Genomic DNA, 20,689 nt, shown 5'->3' with positions numbered 1-20,689 from the left:
AGCGTCAGGAAGCAAAGCCCTTGGCTCTCTGGTCAGCTCAGATGAACACATTCCCTCCTCATTTATCCTCATGCTTGTGAGACACCAGCTGTAGCTGGAGAAGTGAGACTTTAGCATTACAGCAAGTCACTGGAATACCCCGTGCAGACTGATCATCACAGCCCATGGAGGTGACATACTGCTTCTGGTCATCAGTCAACCATGGCCCTGAAGATGAGCAGTGCAGCTGCATGGCCCAGAGGCCACTGCAGCACAAAAGCCATCTGCAAGTGTAAATGCTTCGTCTGCTTGTCCAAAACATGTTTTCAATCCCCAAGCCTTAATTTCCCTGAATTACTAATATTCACTTTCAGACCCTTCCATACAGAACCTGCACCCAACAGCTTCCTTCTGACCACTTCATGCCCCTTGTGTTATTTTGAAGTCTCACTGCCTTTCATCTACCAAGTTGATGTGGCTTCAACTGTCAGTCAGCCTCCCACCCGGCTGTCAAATGTCTCAGCCATGTGCTTGATCTCAGCCTCTGGGTGTGCTTTGAGAACTCATGACACTGCGTGCTCAAGTCACTGCCGACTGCTGAAAAGGGCTGGTGGCTGACGGCTGAGCAGCAGCCCCACTCCTCTGGTTGTGTTTTCCTCATTCGTGACTGCTCCTGCTCCCTTGAGGGTCTGTGCCTTCAGGACAGCGCTCACCTCGGAGGACGATGCATCCTGACACTAGTCCTACGCATGTCTCCAGCTGAGCACTCCTCTGCAGATGAGCTGCCCCGAAGATCCTCAGCAGCAGGCTACAAACGGAGGCAGGAGCTCAACTTTACAGAAGTCACTGGTTGCAGGGTGACTGCAAAAGACTCATAGAGGGATGTGGGAAAGCCACAGCTTCCCCAGCCTTTGATTTATGGGGCTATGAAGAGAGTACAGCGCAGCTTGCCCATTTAGAATTAACGTTTTATTTCCACCCAGACATTTCAGAAATCAAGGACTTTGCTCTGATGTCCCAATTAACATGGATCCAGGCTGCCAAATGTTTAGAAAAGAGTCAAGACAAAGATGCCACGAGGACTGGTTCATTACCCCACAGAAAGCAGCGTTTCCTGCGCTTCCCCAAGGAAAACTCAGAGCCTGCATAAGCTGCTAGACCAGGAGGTCAGGCTTTCACCTGCACATCTGAGAACAGCTTCACCTGAGAGCTGTTGTCTGCAAAGCGCATCGTGAACTCCATAACTGAGAACATGTGGAAGCCTTTATTGAGAGCTAAGCCTTACACAACCCCAAGAGAACCTGTCTAGAAGACAGTCCCGCAGAACAGACATCTATACTGAAGACAGGACAAATTATGTCAGGGTTTAAAGTCCAGGTGTAGCCTTGGCACCCCAAGCAGTTTGGCTACTCTGTACCAGCTGGCCAGGAGCCCAGCATGCTCCAACTTATTGCAGCTACACAGAACACCTTTCCCAAAGGCCTGACCTGTTTTTCAAATGCAAACTGTTCTAGGATCAAGCATCAACTCCCATTTCTGACTGTTTCAACAGCAAACGGTGCTGGGTATTTTTTAACAGCTTGCTTTGCAATGGATTTTACAGTGTTTCCGTGGGGAATTTGCACCTTAAATAACCCATAAATAATCCTGAATGTATGTTTATAAGCTAAGGATGGGCAAAATAGTTCTGGGGAAATAACAATGGATTTGAAATAAGGTTTGGGGTTTGTTTTAGGTTTTTTCCGTTCCTTTGGAAGGGTGAAAAGTAATCAGTTTTGCTTCATTTGCTTTCAATTTCACGCCTCTTCGCTTCTGGCCCAGCACAGCAACAGGAAGCACTGAAACGCGTGAGGAAACCTCCCGCTTTGGAGCATCCACCCTGGAAACTCCTCCTTACCCTCTGCCCCCAGCACGAGCACCAAACCTCCCCGTGCACCTTGGGGCCTGCTCAGCACCAGCCCATCAGGGTGAGCTGCTCGGATGGAGGCAGCAGCTGATGGGGTTTGACCTGCTTCTGTGCTCATGGCAAAGGTCCTCAACACACAGGAGATAGAAGGGGGGAATAACGTGGGAAAAGCTCTGCAAACAACATCCTGCCCTTTACATTGCTAATAAAGTGCAGTCTCCATCTGACAACATCAGTGAACAAATACACAAAATGTATCTTAATAAAAGGACCAGCACTGGTGAGCGGTGAGGAGAAAAATGCACCTCACAAGCACCCTAATGAGGTTTCATTCGTTAACGACTTTCTGGCTACCCAAAGAGAAAGTGGAAAAGAAGAAAACCAAAGACTTCATGTTTAGTAAAATGAATTCTAATGACAGCAGCAGAACATTAATCTCTTGACTCTTAAGCAATGCTCACAGTCCTATCATTTCCTAACTTTGCTAGAGGGAATTTCATCTTTTCAGGGTAACTGAGAGGAATTACCATTTCATTATCTTTTAACCTCTGGTCAGGTAAATTCAAAAGCAGGAACCCCAGACTGGCAACAAGGTTACGGGAAGAGAGAATTGCCCAAATACACAGAAAAAGCAGCAGCATCAGCAGCCCATCAGCTCTCCATGACGGGTTTCTACTGCTCCCACAGCACACAGTTGGGCCAACAAGACTCAACAGCCTGTTTCACAGTGTACACCACGATGCAAAGCCATGTTTCACAGTGGCACACATCCAGTACAGCTGAAGCCATCAATGTTTTTTCCCCATCCTGCAAGCTAGTCCATAAAGGCCAGAGCAGGCTGCAAGAACCATTTCTTTCCAGCCCTGTTTTTTCCCCAGGCAATCCTTTTCTCCATTCTGTATAATCCCAGCTCATCGGATCCGGCTTTTCAGAGTGTATTTTCTCCTACAGTTTGTAACAGCTCCATTCTTCCACCTACCCCAGGCTCAAACACGAACATACCTGCCAAAGCCTTCCTTTTCCCCCCATTCCCCACAGCAGCAGTGCCAGGTCTGTCACTTCGCAGCTTGCTCCACTGACAGAGAGTTAAAAGCACCCAGGGAACACTCCAACCACGTCCCCTATCTCCCACCATTACTGCTGAAGCCACACAATGTTTTACCTCATCCTCAAGCGAGGAAGGCAAAACCAAGCTGCTCCTCTAACACTGCTGTGAACTGCTCTGCTCATCTGATCGGTTATTACTGGATTTTTATGTAGATGCTTTAGAATCTTCAGTGAAGCAAAACTCACAGGTTTCAGAACAGCTCCATTGACTTAACAGCTCTGAGCATCCACCTCCATGACCCTCACCTTTAGATACAGCCACCCAGTTGTGCTTGGAACACTCCTGAATGACAGTATCAGGAACTGAGACTGGGTATGTACGTCTGCATCCCCTCTTCTTGGACAAAGCAGCTTTTGCCACTATAAATGAATCTTAAATCCATGGCAATGTGGAGCATTCCTAATAACCAGTTAACAGTTCAGCACACTCCAGTGCTCCAAAAGCTCAAATCTGCAGTGAAGCAGCACATCCTGCTCACTAAAGACAGAACTATCTAAATTCCGTGTGGAACAGGAAAGATTATACAGAATACAGCACCTCTATCTGTTTTCTGGGGAAGCTCCCTTCTTTTTCTTTAATAAGAAAGAAAAAATGATGTAGTAACTTTCTTCTCTGTTAATGAAAGCCCCACAAAGCAGCAGCCACGTGACTGATCCTCAGCCATGTAACAGTCCTTTAATGCTGCTCTTATCTACCTGGTGCCCTGGCTCTTCTGCCAGCCTGCAGGATGCCCTTCTCTCTAACTCCCAACTTTTCTTCCCATGCCTCTTAGCCAACTGTGGTGACAGCAAAGCAGGCTGCAGGATTACTGCCTGAAGAGAGGCGTCCACAGGGTCTAGAGCTGCTCTCACTGGTTCAGTGAGGTGGTTTAACCTGAGAATTCGGCAGGTCAAACCCCATGTGTTTGCTGAGGCAGCATCCAGGGCCAGGAGTACCCCAGAACAGCTCTCACCTATGTAGTCAATGACAAATCCAGTGTTGCTGACTGATGCATCACTTCGGAAGGCGAGGAAGAGGTTGTTACTGCTGCTCTCTATCCTCTCGGGAAGCTGGGAGCCGTAAAAGCTTCCAATCAGGGGGCTGAGTGAATCTGGTCCATCATAGATATGAAGGAAATCATAGCCAGGCTCCAAACTGAAGCTGCAAAAGCAAAGGAAAAGTGCTGGAAGTATGAGCACACTACTGCAGAGCCTGGAGAACAACAGACTGTGGTCCTGATGGGTACAGCCCCAGAGCTGAGGAGAGCCTGCTTCTGCCCCAGACAGCTCCTCAGCTCAGTGCAGGACATTTCCACCTCCATTCCACATGTAAGGACTCACAGACTGGTGATGCAGTCAGCAGCACAAAGCATAAGGCAGTGTTGCTACAGAGGCTTCCTGTGCTGCACCAGTTACATGGCTATGTTCTGTAAAAACCATGTGTGTACCAAAAAGGAGCTGCAGTCAAAATACATGTATCTTCCCTTCCTTATGGTAATGGCTGAGAACAGACTAGTGAGGATGATGGGACAGTCCCACCAGGTTTGGCTCCTTCAGAGAGGAAAGGACCCACATGCAGACCCAGCTCACGCAGGCTGCACCCCACCACTGGGATCCCCTCCCTGTCCCCACAGGCAGCCAGAGCCACGGAACCAGACAGGTTTCAGGTACCTACGTGTTAAATACCAAGGCAATGACATAGTCAGGAGACACGGTCAGCTTCCAGTCGCACTCCTTCCCCGGTGGGTAGGGCTCCGGGTACTGCGGGGACAGGATCACTCCTGCTGGTCCCGTCAGGATACCTCCACAGGGAGCTGAAGGCAACCAAGCAAAGGGATGAGGTTTGCTCTTAGGGAAACGTCAGAAGAGCAGAAGAGATGCAGGAAGGGAGAAAGAGAGACAGACAAGGGGACAGCAAGGCAGCCTGCAAAGCTGCCCAGTACTAAGATATGCATTACAAGAGCTTGTAGTGGCCCTCACAGAGATGAGGGCTCTGTTACTCCAGAGAGCCTACACCTATACACACACAGAGCTATAGATGCTGTTACAATCGTCAGAAGATGCGTAAGTGAGCAACCAGAAGGAGAAGATGCTTTCTGCTTTTCTGTTGTGTTTATTTAGGCAACTGCTGGTCAAAGTCTGGCTGGTTGCTAAGTAAGTGAAACATGTTGTGTGGACTAATGGCTTGTTCTTGTTTATTACAGTTACCAACACATTAAATGTCAAGCTGATTGAAAAATCAATTATTACTTTTTTAAGGCTCAAAGTGCCTGCATATATTTCCACTGTGGCAAATACTCATGGCTGACTGACAGCCCTTCTGTGGTCTCTTCACGAGGGTCGATGCTCTGACTTCCTCCACTGCTCAGATCAATCCTCCTGGATCTGGGATGGGGTGAGAGCAAGGGCAGCACAGCCCGTGTTCAACGCGGGTGTTTGACTACAGCAATGGGAACAAGAGCAGGAGATGAACCAGTACGGGACAGAAAGAATAGGATCAATCTTGGAAGGATCCTCCACGAAGGAGCGAGCTTGTGTCACCCTGCCTGGGGTAGGGGGTTGGAACTGGATGAGCTTTAAGATCCTTTTCAACCCAACCCACTCTGTGATGCTAGGATCTTGTGGGCTTGTACAAGGCCCTGCAAATACACAAGGATCTCTGGGTATCAGGTAAAATGCAATGGGGGTTGTTCTCTAAAGATCACAGTACAGACTCAATTAGAGACCCTTCTCCAAGGCCCAACAGCAACCTCTTCAGCCAAGCCCAGCTGCAGGCTACTGCAGGCACTGACAGCCATTACCCCTCTCAAACAGAGAAGGAAATCACAGCATGGACAGCGAAGACTTCAGCTGAAGGTTACGCACAAATAACCTGGAAGAGCAAGAGGCACCTATCCTGTGTTCGTTTACCTTAAACCTTTAGGGCACATTCCTCTTCCAGACTGGAAAGCCAGGGGAAAATTCAGAAGAAACTAAAATCCACAGACTATTCTGGACTCTGCAACACCCTCTCCTTTCTCTGAAAATTCCACCCATAGTCTCCAAAGGATTTAACCTAGAAACTGGCCCAAGCTGCAGCTGTTTGGAGCTGGGTCAGGATACAGGCTTCAAATACCCCAAACCTCTGGGGGTTGTTTTAGTGGAGGTTCCAGTTCAGCCCACATTGTTCAGGGACTGCAGAAGTTGTACAATAAACATGTGAAAAAGCAAAACAGAAATATAAAACCCCAGTTCCAAATTAAACCCTGTTTTCCAATTCAGTTGTTACAGAACTGGTATTATCTGACCACTAATTATGCCTCCAAATCCTCTGTCAGTGAATGGAGGGCAAGAGCAAGACACTGCCTCCAGCTTCTTCAAAGAGATTATGACTCCTAAAACACGATAGTTCAGAAAGGACCCAACACAACATCTCCAAGTCAAACTGGAGACAACCCCTGGGAATGCATCTCACACCAAGATTAAAGCACTGGCTCTGAGAGCTCAGCTTCTGCTCTGAAAGAAGACTCAACAAGAGAATGACGAGATGGGCATGACATACAGCAGTATGATTTAGTTACAGCTCCAGGAAGACTAAAAGGACTGTCTCTATCTGGCTGAAAGGGTGCCACACTAGATCATCAAGACAGTCATTCAGAAAGCAAGTCATCCTGCAGGGAGCATAAATCCTGTACATGCTGTACAAGTTTCCTAGCTGGCATTAAATCAGATGTTAGAAATGGAATTAATTCATTTTATTGCTTGAGATAACAGTGCATAAACAGGAATGAAGGTTACAGGTAAGTAATTTGTGGTTAGCATTTAATTGGCCAGCAAATTTGATGTTTATTGCTCCTATGTGCTTGTCATGACTATTTTTATATGTTCTGGACATACTAAAAAGAATCACTTTTACGAGCTTCTTTTATTACTTTATGAGCTCAAAGAAAATGTCAGATAGCTCTTTCTCCTGACAGAATTTGCTGTCTCCTCATGCAGAAATTATTCACCCATGACCCAATCCTCTCCACCAACCTGAGTTTTAAAGAAGCCTTTAATTTTGACTTGTCAGATTAAATATCATCACTTACATTGCAGTATATCCTATGAGCTTCCAGCATGAACTGCATTCTCATTGTCCCAGACGCTCTGGGGATAAACCTGAAGAGCAGTTCTAGGGGACAGCTACCTGAGGCATACACCCCTTGTCACACACCTCTTCAAAGCAGGTGGGACTCAGCCCTTCAGATACAGAAGTCTTGCAACAACACAGGGCAGGGAAGGCAGTGCAGTGGAGGCTGGATGTGCTCATACCTGTGCAGGACGGAGGGTCTGGCTGCCAGAAAAACCTGTTCTCAATCTGCACACAAGTGATTTTGGCCTCCCCTTGCAGAGCGTATCCTGGGTTGCACTGGAAGATGATGGAGTCACCTGCCTCTTTGCTGTCACCGCTCCGGCTCCCGTTCTGGGGAATTCCTGGGTCATTGCAGGAAGTGGCAGTGGAAACTGAAAGTATTCAAAAATAGGTATTTAATATAGATAGATTTATATTTAACACAGGCTTACAGCACCAGCTGTACTGGGACTCTGCCCTTAAACACACATCAAACCAATGACTTCATTCTCCATCCCTCCTCCTTCAGTATCCCCTCAAGTTGCCACACACAAGAACTGGCTTTTCCCTTGCACTGAGCATCTGCCACTCCAGCTGGTGAAGGCTCTGGGGAATGGCAAGTTCAAGTACACTACACAGAGTGCAGGTCTGATGCATAATTGTGCACATGCATGTTTGCTTCATGAGTCCAGACATTGCTGATCTTACACGGCAGTTTTATAGAACCGTGTGTCAGACACATGCTGCAAACCAAACCAATCCCCTGGCAGGGCAGAGCAATTTACCCTTTACCCTGTGAAGCATCAAGCCTGACCATTCAGAAACACACGGGTTTTCCTCCCAGTCCTTCTGCTGTGCCCCTCTGGGGATGAGATGGAGCCCCTCAGCCCCTCCTCAGCGCAGCAGAGCTTCACTACTGACTGAACTCAGGGTCTGTCAACACCATGACTACTTGACAGTATGGAAAGACCTGGACTAATAGGAGATTTGCAAGCTTATATAGATCATTAAAGTTCACAAGATCCAAACTGCGTACTTTCGAGCTCAGGTCTGGCTACTTAGTCACACCTTGTGAACAAAGGCTTTGAGCAGGAGCATTTAAAAGACCAGCTCTGTACTGGGCACTGGAGCAGAGCTTATTTCCTGCTAAGTTGAGGAGAGTCTGTTACACCCAGGCAGTTTAGAGAATGCTCTTCTTAAAAGAGCCAGAGGAAATCCCCCTCTCTCTTTCTGTGCAGCTCCAGATAAGCAAGTGAGAAGCCCAGGCCAGCTCTTCCTAGCAGGAGACACAAGCCCTGGCAAAGAAAGAGAGGACAGCAGAGCTGTGCTGGGTGACACAAAGACTTCCCTCGTCCTTGGTCATCCCAGAAGGTCTTGTATCCAGCACAAACCCTTCCCAAGGAGCTGGCCTGCTCTCCCAGCCCTGCAAGACACCCTGAGCAGAGAGCCATGGGCAAAAGTCTGGGAGAGACAAAATGAGCTCTGATGCTTGGATACATCCGAGTACCAGGAAGGTCGCATCACCATTCACTCAACAGCCTCCCTGTTTACTCCCATTGCCAAAACAGGCACCTGGCTACTGGTCATGCCAGTGAAGGAAACCTCTGTGTCAGTGCTGAAATACATTACCCTAATAGAACTGAAATGTATGTGTTTGCAAGGCCAGATCTGAGCTAACAGCAGCCAGGACTCAGGCACTGACAGACTGCAGTTGCACTACACGTGGTGCTGCTGTGAGCGATGACATCCCTATGGCCAATACAGCTTTTTGTGTTCTGCATCTCCAGGGATCCAATTTGAGGGTTTGTAAATAGACTTGGCTTTCAGAGCCCCCTGACCAACTGCTCTCAGAACACCTGGGGGAAGCTGCCTGCATACTGGTGTCTTTAAGGGACCTATGGGAATGTGATGGAAAGTATCTGTAAGTCCTTCTTGTGTATTCCGCAACGTACTGCTCCACATCCTGCTGCCAAGCTCATCACTGTGAAGGTGACTGTAGCAGAGGAAGCACAGAATTCACCTGCACTGCAAGGACAGAATAGCAAAGTTTCTCAATTTGCAGAGACTGCAGTCAAATCTGGTAGAGCACAAATGGCCGAGAGTCCTAGAACGCAGCAGTTGCTGCTCCTACCATGTTCAATACAACATCATCATCATCATCAGTGCTTTGCAGATGGACCTGAAATCACTTTACCAGCAAAGCTGGGCTTGGACAACACTGAGGAAACAATCTAAGGCCTACCTGAAAACTGAACAGCAAAGCCCTGCTTGCTTGTGAAGAAGTCAGTGTTGAACTGAAGGATGACCGAGTTGAAAGTGCTGTGGACATCACTGGGTAAGCTGGACCCGCTGATCTCCTTCAGGAGGATGCCATTCTCCACTGGACCATCCCAGATCCTCAGCACGTCGTGGAACTCCTCGGTGTGGAAAACCATGAAATGGAGCCTGTGTGGCAAAATGAACTGGAAGTCAGACCACAAAGAGCTCTGCCTTTATGCGGTCAGTACCAACCTAAGGTAGCCTGACCCACAAGGAATGTGCTCTCTCCTGTTACCTGAACTCACCTTGAAAGCCCTCCAGCAACCTTCATCCCCCTGTAAGCCCCAAGATCTCTTGGTCACATCCATAAAAAACCCCAACTCAGTCATGGATACTAACGTTTTCTGAAAAGTTGGGTCCTTTCTGGTGTTTCTGTCCTAAAAATTCTGAGCAATAAGGTACAGGTCCAAAGCCCACCATGGGCAGTTAGCCAGAATGTCACAGCTGGTTTTACACTGGAGGTGCTCACTGCAGTAAGCAGCTGTCACACAGACAAAAGGCTCAGCCAAGGACACATAGGAAAGCTCCAGCAGAGAGGTACAGGGGCTGTGAAGGAGAGGATGGGGTTTGTCTGTAGTTCCACTGAATTCGGTAACAGATGAACACAGAAGCATGGAGAAACTTCCTCTAAAAAGAGATTATAGCAGCAAATGCGCTGGGGTCCCTTCACAACTCACATATATTCATCCCATTGTCCCTGTGCTGCACACAGCAACAACCTTGGCTGTCCTTTAGCTTTCTTTTTTGTGTCCTGCAAAGAACCGCTCACCAGCAAGAGCCAGCAGCTACTGATAAAATGAATTGATTTTTGTTACCTGCACTCACAGCAGAGAATTTGCTGCTGGCACCAAGATAATCTTGTGTGTCGGGGGGCGGGGGGACGGGACAGAAGAGGGAAGGGAACACCCAACACCACTCTTCATTAAAGCAGCATCATGCTGGAAAACAAACCCTTATCAGAGTGTTAACTGCCCTGGAGGTGAACAGACAGGGGCAGGAAAGGGTGTCCAAAAGGGTGGCAAACAGCAGCATACACGTTCTGAGCGATGGACTGCAGCACCCCCGAGGATGGGGACACCTTTCACACAGTTCTGAATAGTGCAGGACTGTATCTAGATCAGCTGGCACCGAGATCTCTGCTACCCAATAAACCCCCAGTGCCACTTCCAACTGGGAAGCACTCTAAGGCAAGTTTCACTCATTTTCCAGTGTTCCCTCCTACTCCTCCTTCCCATTTCTCTCTCAAGTCCCACAGATAAGTCATTTCAGCTGTAATTTTAGGTGCGTGTGCACGTGTCTGTTTGCACATGCACAGGATTAATCCTCTCTCAGAGTGCAGCCCTTTTAACTTCCATGGCAATAATGAGCAGACTAATTTTTCCATCTTCCCTTCCCTCGTTCTGTGCAGATACAGCTTTATTCAAAAAGCTTTGGTGATTAATTTTAATGTAAGTTATAAATGAGAGCTTTATACAATTGTATCATGCGTGAAGAGGATTATTTTTCCAATGGATTACCATAAAAATGAAGTTGCTGAAAATGTGCGCTCTCAACTACCCAGAGATCATCTGTTCTGTTTGAGCTGCCAAATAAAGGCGCAGAAGGAGGGAGCTCTCATCTCTGATGAACAGAAGGGTCACAAAGGTGTACTACTGTACCACTGCCTGGCACCAGCACAGCTCAACCCTGGCCCCTTCCAAGCCTCTGGCTCATCCTGCAAACACAAGCTTCTCAATTGAGTACTCTTTCAGAAGCAGACAGGGACTGTGTGTTAGTGAATTCACTCGCTGAAGCGGTCACTTATGCTTTTGGGGGAGGAGGAAGAGGGGGTGCCTGCTGTCTTCATTGTCCTATGAAAATCTTTGCATTCTTCAGAACCTCTGACAGAAAAAAAAAAGAGGAGACTTCAACTGGAAGTTGCCTGGGTAGGAATTAAGCTGCATTGACGATGCTCTTTGTCCTGTGTTCACACCAGAAACCATCCATTATTGAACCACACTGAAGAGCAGAGCTAATGGAGGACATTTCTCCATTAAGTAACATGAAAATACTGGACCAAACCTATCTCCAGCATAAACTCATCATCTAAAAGCACCCTAGAGCTGAACATAATTAACATCCTCTGCTGAAGAGATGATGAGTGCTGATGTAGCAAGAAGGCTACAGTGGAGATAAAAAGGCAAGACAGTGAAGGAGAGTAGGGCTGGAACAGCAACAGGTCTCAGGTCAGCAGAGAAATGGGGCTGACACACCAGCTAACAAGCAGTATAAATTATGATGGAAGATCGTGGGAGAAGAGCGTTACTGCTGAACTTATAATCTACATTTCTCCCTCTCAAGTCCCATCACTTAGCAGATACTTTACTTGCCAATATACTTCAGTTTTCTGTTGAAGATGGCTTTAGATGGACTGGAATATGTGGGTACACACAGAGCAGTACTGAAACAGCTTGGCAGGGCTTGGGCAAACTTCAGCGTGGGAACAGTGGCTAAGCAGCAGCAGGGATCACAGATGAAGTATCACTGAGCAGGAAACTGCCTGGATTCTGCTGGTGACTGCGCTAACTTTATGAGCCAAATGTTCTCAGCACCATGCTTACCTAAGTGCCAAATTCACAGAGCTTAGAAAGAGATTACATCTCAAACTGCCATTTCCCAACTGGAAAGCGGCAACAGGACAATAAAAGTCAGAGGAGGAGGAGGAGAAAAGAGTCTTTGGTCTCTGTACAGACCAGATGTTTACGAACCAACCTGAGTGTTTCCTCTGGGAGGATAATTACATTGTATGTGCTCTATTTATTATTAAAGCAATAAAAAGATGTTATTAGAAGATGAAGGGTAAGTGCTGTGGTCTCAGTTTTCCAGCTGTCCACTCACCTCTGGGGGCCCTCACACCTGACTCTTCACTCTCACAACTGCAATGTGACAGAGCTCATCCCTTTCAGTGTTCATTGTTGGAGGTGAACCAAACCCGGAGCTGCCTCTGTCCCTTCCTGGGATGTGATCTTCCAGGACATTTTATACATACATGGTCATTTGAGGATTCTGTCACTGGGATGCATATTAAACATGGCTGGGAAATTCAACATTAATCTGGTGGAAAAGATTTGGTCCTGAATACATCACATTGGGGAAGGGGTTTACACTGTACATGCACATAAAAGCTCTTGGATTTTATTTTAATACAGAAAGACTAGAGGCAGCAATAGCACATCATCTGGTGTCACCACTCATGGCACAACAGCTGCTACAGGCACAGTCCAAACAGAGCTAAAAAGCTGAAGAGAAAGAAGCGATGCTACCTCTGTCCAACGCAGCAAGGAGTTAAACCAGCACTTGTTCCCTCCTTTGGGATTATCAAGGTGACAGAGCATTCTCTCTACTTGCCCTGTATAATTATTGATCTGCTTCTGGAAAAACAAGCTGCACATGGGAAGAAAACCAAGCCACAATACCCCTGTCCCAACTCACCCTATTGTGCAACCAGCTTCTGCCTCTATTGTCCAAATACAGTTCAGATTATGATCGTAGGGTGTTGGGTAGCCAGGAGACAGTATCCGTCCTGACGACTCTCCTTTGATAGTTCCCCCACACTCAGCTGAAAGAAACATATGGGTTAGTGAGAAGATTCATGACATATTACAGTTCTTACTTGGCAACAAAGCAAATTCATCCTACAAATACAACAGGGAGTATTTCTTGCCATGTAAAGAGATTCTTAAAGCCTACAAAACAAAGATAAAGAGAGTCATTTAATTCAGCTGCATGTCTGTGCACGTTCCCAACACATGACACGCTGTCAAAGCTCCCCTCCACCTTTCTGACTTTGTAGTGAGCAAAGGCAGAGCCTGCCAGCATCCTGCTTCCCCTGATTCACACATGTGGGGTGAGAGAGCTCAATTCTTCTGCTTGCACCTGCAAAACATCTGAGCAATTCATCAGTGTGACAAAATGAAGCCAACGTACGTGTGTGTCTGTGAATGAACCTGAGGATTTTGAATACATCTTCATAACGTATCCATTCAAATTCTGTACGTTTCCATGTGCTCAGACGTGACTATTCACATGTAATATGTGTACAGCAAATAGGGTGACAGTTAAGATGATGCATAAATCACAGAAATTTGTCTTTCTACCTCAATAACCAAGGCTAAAATTCAGCAGAGAGTCCCTGCATAAAGAATGGTCCTAACTCATGGGGGTGCCAATGTCTGAGCACATCAATCACTGCCATGAAAGCAGCCTCTGCTTGTTGAGAACTCTCAGAGGACTAAGTCTGTAAGAACTCCTCCATGTCCCGGATACAGTGGCTAATTATGAAGCTGTCAAGTAACAATCAACAGCAATTCATTCAGACAGAAAAAAGTTAGTATCTGAGTTTTCCAAGCCAGAAGAGGTTCTTCTGGAGAGCTACAGGTAAAAGGGGACTCAGGACTTAGATAAGACAAGACAGAAGGAATTAAAATGTCTCAGAATGTGGGATCAGATGTCATGTAGCTCTCAAATCAACACGACTCTGAACTGTCAAAAGCCTGGACATGCATTGGTGTCTGCCATTATCAGCAAGTGGTGCCACTCTGTTTAACACATTCAAGTGAGAGGACAAGGACTGGAAATGAAGCAGTCTCCTCGCAGAAACCTTGTCAAACATGTGCTTGGAGCACAGTGTTCCATGTTCAGGCTGCTTGTAGAAGTCTTTCAGAGATCATAGCATCACTGCTCTCAACCTGGAGGTGCCTTACATAGCACCCTTATCAGTCTTTATTAATGCAGAGGGGTGGAACCAGTATCAGAGTTAATGTCATACACAGTAGCAGAGGAGCAAGAAAGGGTGCTCAGCATGATGCCCGCAAGGGAGCACCTGTAAGAGGATGCCTCACCTACACAGGTTGGCAGGGGTTGATCCCAAGCTCTCCGCTCCCCAGTGAGGCAGACCAGCACCCTGCTGCCTCGCAGGGTGTAGCCAGGGTCACAGCTGAAGGATACTGAGCTGCCAGCAAAGTGTCCCTCATCATGTACCTTGTAACCGAACTGTGGGATGCCAGGGTCCTCACATTTAATGAGTTCAAAACCTGGAGTGCGAGAAACAGCATCTGTTTTAATCTGATATTTAACAGCCAGGAGATATTAACACAGAGCAGACCATAATTTTCTTCTCAAAATCATTTGCTGAAGAGAAAAAACACCATATTGAACATCAATATTTTTTTAATTACTATTTGAATGAGATCCCACCAATCTGGTATCTCAGCTTGGATCCAAAGTTTCTGCATCACCACCGCCTCATTCACAACTGAAAAGGCTTGCTGGCATTATCATCTCTCCCAGTCCAACTCGAGACTACAAGATCTTTCTGGAAAGGGCCTTCCCCTGGTCATGCAACTGCAGCACAGAAATACAACACTATACCTCAGCCTCCCACCTCACAAGCATAAGGGTCTTAGGACTTACTGGAAAACTGCAGCTCAAAGCCTTTACTCGTGTTCTCAGCGTTGGTGATGAACTCGAGCCACATGCTGCTGGAAGTGCTGTTGATGCTGGTGCTGAGCATTTCGGAGCGGCTGAAGGAGCCCAGCAGGCGAGCAGAGCTATTGCTGCCATCATAGACCTGGCAGGAACGAGAAACACTCTGGCAAACATCTTTCATTTGCTACTTCAGGGACCAAATCATCCCTGTGCAAATGGGGACAGGTCCTTTGAAGGCAGGTAAACTATCCCAACTAGTGATGAGAGTGGTGCCACTCAGCTGAGGAGCAGCATTCACACCCTGGAGGAGCCACATCCTTTTCTTTACACCCGAGCTTACACTACACCCAAGGCTGTGTTTTCCAAACCAAGCTCTTTCCAAAGCACAGCTACTGGGAAAACCATTTTCTCCCTCCAGTGACTCATAGATGTGCCTTGACCCTGCTATTATTTAAGCAAACACATTTTTATCCCTTTCTTTTAGATAGCATGATTCTCTGTGAGGATAAAGAGCAACTTCTCACTAGTGGAGACTGATAGCTCCTTTCCTCAGGAGCAGATGAGGAGTTGATGACAAACCTGTTGAGAGAACATCATTTCCTCCACAACAAGTATGCTCTCTGCATTAGCTGGAAATCTCTCTCTCCTTCCAGTCATTTGTGAGCTGAAAATATGTGGATTACACCCATCTTGCAGTGCAGAAGTATGGCACTTAAATAAGGACAGAGGCGTTCTCTGGGAAGATGGCTTAGCACAGCAGCACACATCTTGTAATATTAATGTCTGCTACAAAAGCCATTTCTTTGTGGCTAACAAACAGCCTGGATTTGTCTCCTCCAATGCAGAGCCCTGAAACTTGTAAATGCAGATTAATCTGAGTGTGGGAACGCTGCAGAGCTTGTCTGGAATTCTGCATTCAAATCAACCCTTTTTTGGGGACAAATCAGCCTTGATTCTTAAAAACCACTAAAATAATGCTAAGCACCTCACACTTCGCCATGTGTTAACAGCTCCTCGGTACAGCTCCGCAGACAAGAGCTGAAGTTTAGCTACAAACTAAACTGGCATTCCAACAAACCTGCGGCTCTCAGGGAAGACTCCACAGCAGGAGGTGCAGTGATACAGCAGAGACATCTGCATTTGTAATGGACAGAGGGTTTGTTTAAGCACCCATCTGCAGACTGAAGCCCCACATAAGCAGCTAGGCTGGAGAGCACAGGACACTCACTACTGCTTCAGTACCAGAGACTGCTGTGAGCTGGTGAGGTTCAGAGGTGCTGATTGCCTAAAATTACACAGTGTGTTTTTAAGCACAAATAATGCACAGCGGTGACACCCTGCTCAGTGTCCTTGGGCTGCAAGAGACTGTTCCACACATTTGCTTCTCGCTCTAACCTTAGAGAAGCAGCAGACAGGCTGGTTTAGCCCAGCTGCCCTCCCTGAAGTTCAGTCGGCTCCATGGCACCTTGCTGCTGCGTTCAGACCTGCTGTGCCAATCACAGGATGATGCAGCAAGCTGTGCTTCACTGCTTGAGACACAAGAATTACCTTGAGGACATCTCCTGCCTCCAGTTCAAAAGTCCTGGCTTTCAGCTGGATCCCCTTTCCTGGCTGGGTCTGGATGGAGTAGATGCACTCATGGTTGTTGTTATAGTTTAGTGGATAGTTGGGGGACAGCAGAACACCCTGGGTTCCAGTTACAGATGAACCACATTCAGCTATATAAAGACAAAAAACCACATTTTAATTATCCCATTGTACTCCAGCCATACAGCACATGCAGGTGATTCCTCCATCGGCCACAGATGCGCTCTCCTTCCTACACCCTTCTGCCACCACATCCACGGGCTCTGTTTCCAAGTGCAGTCAGCAAATGGAACAGTGCTGAACAGCATTTCCACCATTGTTAAACCTCGGGTGCCTTATGAGAGAGATTAATGCCCTCTCCTTATGCAGACAGGGAAACTGAGTCACAGGAAGCTGATGTGCTCAAATGATTCTAGAAAGAAGGAAATAAGGAAGGAAAGAGCCCTCTCCCTGTTGTTATTCATTCACCATGATCTGCTGTCTGTCCCTGTTCCAGCACATTCTTCTAAGTAAGACTTCTCTCCTCCTTCACCAGATCTGCTTCCTTTTCTACTCTATGTAGTGTGAACAGCATTTGATTTTAAGCCAAATTTGAAGTTAGAAGATTTGTGAGACTCCGAACTTGGCAGAAGGAGCGTTTTTAGAGAAGGAAGGGAATGGCAGCTTTGGAGGCTCAACCCGGCTTGGGATGTCAGCAGATCACAGTTCAATGCTTCCAGAAAACGGCAACAACCATCCCTCACCTTTGCATTTTATGTGTTTTAATGGCAAGCTTTTAAGACCACAGTCTCTCCCTCGCAGGACCATGCCACTGTGAGTGTAAGAGGACTGCTATGGGCACATCCTCACTACATGAACAGACATTCAAGCAGCAGCACTGCTGCTGTCAGTGACAGCGCTGAGCTCATGGCACAGTGTGAGGATGAACTCCTACCTGCTGCTAGGCCAGGGAGCAAGCAAAAGTCTGCAGTGCTTCCATACAGCTTGAGGGCTTGCTTGCAAATGGCACCCAAAGGCCATTCTCCTGCTGCCAGCAGTGCTGCCTGGTCCCAGTGCCTGACTGCAGCCGGTTCGCTGTGTATCCGTAATCCCTCAACATGTGCAAACCTGCCCTGCACCACCACGTGCTCGGGGTTTTTCGCTGCTCCCTGATTAGCTCCCACATGAACAAACCACAAACCACTGTTTTCCTGGCCTATTTACCCTGAAAGATTTCCAGCTGTAAACCACTGGCTTCCTGTTCCTTTGAGTCCTGGTGTTTCGCATGCACGGCTGGGGAGAACCACTCCAACTTGCCCTGGAAACAGCTTTTCTGATTAGCAAGCTCTGCCTCGTCTCCATGAGCCCTTCACAGCACACCAAGTTGCTGGAGCTAAGGGAAACCATCACTGTGCAGCCTTCTGCATGGACTCTGCCACCTCTGCTGGTCCGCCATAACACACTGGAGTTATAAGGATTACGTAGGGGTTAAGTAAGGAAGCAGTAGATACACCAAGAGGAGGTACTTTGGAAGCAACTTTCTCCTCGTTTCTTGCCATGTATGAAAAGCAGGGATGATGCTGGAGACCTCACCACTTGGGATCTGAGGAAGCAGTTGGGGGGGAGCATCCCTACCCTGGAGAGAGGGGTCAGCCAAAGGAACAGGCTACCCTTATTCTTTCCAGACCCATTTCTAGAACGGGAATTGAATACAAAGTGTCTGGTCTGTCTGGCAGAAACAAAGCTCCTGTGATCTTAAGGGGTACATCTCCAGTACCATTATATATCCAGGGTGAGTACACAGATCTAAGTGTGCAGCAGGGACATTGTGGCCAAAGCTGTCACTCTGCCACCAGAGCTCTGTGCAAACCAGAACTGAATTTGGCCCACTATTATACAATCAACGTACTAACTCAAACCAGATGCAGGAGAGGACTGGGAGATGAAGCCCTGTGTCCACTTAGTGATGATGTCTGAGGATCAAACTTAAAGCTTTGTTGGGATTCTTTCTGATGTCTATTTCCCTGATTAGCTTTCTCTGCAACCTGATTATCATTCATGCCCTGAAGAGGCTGCTTGTCACAGCAGGATGATGCAGCCCTGTGACCTACGCATTATGCAGTGCTGGGAAATGAATCCAGACAGGGAAAGGAGAGCAGCTCTTGCTGGAATGTTCTGTTTGCAATGGCCCTCAAAGGTCATTACCACAGATCAGGAAAAGCTAGCCAGCAGGCTCTGCCAGAGTGAAACCAGGTAAGAGATCTGGTCTGCCTCATTTGAGCGAATCCCTCCCGGCTCTGGGCAGCAGCAGAGCACTGAGCAGCTTCCTGCTTACTAAACTGCACAAGAAAAAAGCACGGTCACGATTCATCCACTCATGCAATCACTGGGGCTGCAGAGGCATCAGGTGTCTGCTGAGGAGTGACCCAACCTGCTATGTGCTTGGTGGCCTCCAGCCCAAGAGAGAACCACAGCCTTTCTGCCTGTCCCTGCCATCCCCACACACACCTGCAGGCTGAAACCTCATTCCAGCTCCCTCTCCCCCACCACCCTGTGAGCTGTAAGACCCCATCCCGGGGGACGCCTCCCACCCCTGCCCACCAAAACCAGCCAGCACAGCGTAACCAACCAAGCAAAATGAAAGCACATGACCACCTACCAACACACCTTGGCAGAGGCGAACTCCACACACGCCGTCTCCCCCCGAGGCAGGTGATGCGGGATGCGCCCTCCAGCCGGTACCCAGGGAAGCAGGAGAAGGAGAGGACATCCCCCACTCCAAACTGCAGGCCCTTCCTGATGCTGTAGGCGGGGACCTCTGGCTCGTCACAGGGCTCCAAATCATATTCTGCAGGGGATAAAGGGACATTCATGGAATGGCAGGGTGACACCTCACACTCTGCTCCCCCCCGTGATGGCACCCCAGTCCCTGAACATGAGGATGAGGAGGAAGCTCTAAGTTTTGACCTTGCTGCAGTGAAGCTCTCCAAAGGAAGCACCCATAAGGACGTACATCCTGTTTGAGCCATGAAGACCAACTTGGGTTTCACTCTCAACATGCAACCCCCAGGGCATCACCAGGATAACCACAGAATCATCGACCCAACTATGCTGGAAAAGACCTTCACAATCAAGTCCAACTGTTACCCCATGACTGGCAAGCCATTGGCATTCTGTGTAATAGTCAAATACATGCCTCCGACCACAAAACATTTGATGGAAAGCTCTTTGAGGGTTGTTTTTTGAGAAACAACAGACCTGCCAAGTGCAGGAATGCACACATATCTGAAGAAAGCTAACATGTAACCGATTCCCATTTTCATTTTCCAAGATAGGAAAGAAGTCTTCAAATACATACAGTTGCACAGACATATAGTATACATTGTATGTATAGTAGTTACAGTACATACAGTTAAAGGAAATCTTTTTAAAGGCAAAAAGCCTTTTCCATGCATCAGAATGAAAGTGAATTGGAAACTTTCTGATTAGTTTCCATGGAAAACAGAAAACATATACTAGTATATACTAACACAGATAGTAGCTTCCATGTGAATCCCTAACTTGAGAGGCCAGAACTAAAGCACTGGAAGCCAGTTCTCAGTGCAGCAGGTTTGATTTGCATCTATGGCAACAGAGCTCTGTCTGTCAAAGGCAGTGAGCATCTCAGCACTGAGCTCCACAACAAAATTGGCCATTTCTCTTCCACACCAGCACTCTGAATCTGCAGCTGGTGCCCTCCAGATTAAAAGGGATGCTGAGAACAGCCCCAGTGCAAAAAGCTTCTGTCCATTAAGTGATTGCTTTACAGAGCAGCTCATTGGGGCACTTGAGCAGTGCAGGTTTCTGCAGTGTGTGCGCAGGCAAACACTTCAGCAGTCATTTGCTGGACTTTAGGTTAAAGGACACCTTGCGTGCTTCAGGCAGAGATTACCCACATGAAGCAGTTATTTATTGGTGATGGTTTGCTCTGCATAGGCAAAAGTGCCTTTCTCTGGGCCTCCCTCCAAGAGCACCACACACACGCTGCTCTTCATTGACAACTTCTGAGGATACAGAACTTCATGTGAAGAAACCAGCGTTTTGTGTAACTGGTCAAAGGCAGCATCAGGAGTGGCTTGGCTCAGTAAGCACAAGGCTGAATGGGCTTACTGGAGGCTCCTGGGGCAGAGGCCAAACCTTCAACAGCACAGCAGGGCGAGGAGGCTTGTGAAGCCAGCAGAATCCTGCCTCCCTCGACGCCCTGCCCTGCGCACCAAGAGGTCTGCTCTCACCTG

General features: G+C 47.6%; 1 protein-coding gene across 2 annotated transcripts in view; it reads right to left on the bottom strand.

Moving 5' to 3' along the window:
• CSMD2 (CUB and Sushi multiple domains 2) overlaps positions 1-20,689 on the bottom strand; it is a 285,979-nt gene that overhangs the window by 67,490 nt on the left and 197,800 nt on the right. For both annotated transcript variants that reach the window (XM_061360820.1, XM_061360821.1), the window contains 9 exons: positions 19,075-19,263; positions 16,398-16,567; positions 14,835-14,991; positions 14,264-14,455; positions 12,855-12,981; positions 9,307-9,509; positions 7,265-7,456; positions 4,647-4,785; positions 3,946-4,133 (listed from right to left, as the gene is read on the bottom strand). In XM_061360820.1, the coding sequence (XP_061216804.1) occupies positions 3,946-4,133; positions 4,647-4,785; positions 7,265-7,456; positions 9,307-9,509; positions 12,855-12,981; positions 14,264-14,455; positions 14,835-14,991; positions 16,398-16,567; positions 19,075-19,263 (1,557 nt within the window). The remainder of the gene's footprint in view (positions 1-3,945; positions 4,134-4,646; positions 4,786-7,264; positions 7,457-9,306; positions 9,510-12,854; positions 12,982-14,263; positions 14,456-14,834; positions 14,992-16,397; positions 16,568-19,074; positions 19,264-20,689) is intronic.

Source organism: Neopsephotus bourkii, unplaced genomic scaffold (genome assembly GCF_033783945.1).
Source record: "Neopsephotus bourkii isolate Nb327-2 ecotype Australia unplaced genomic scaffold, CSIRO-AGI_Nbou_v1 NB_1036, whole genome shotgun sequence".
NCBI lineage: Eukaryota > Metazoa > Chordata > Aves > Psittaciformes > Psittacidae > Neopsephotus > Neopsephotus bourkii.
Note: the sequence above shows the minus strand (reverse complement) of the source record. Positions and strands in the feature narration are given on the sequence as shown.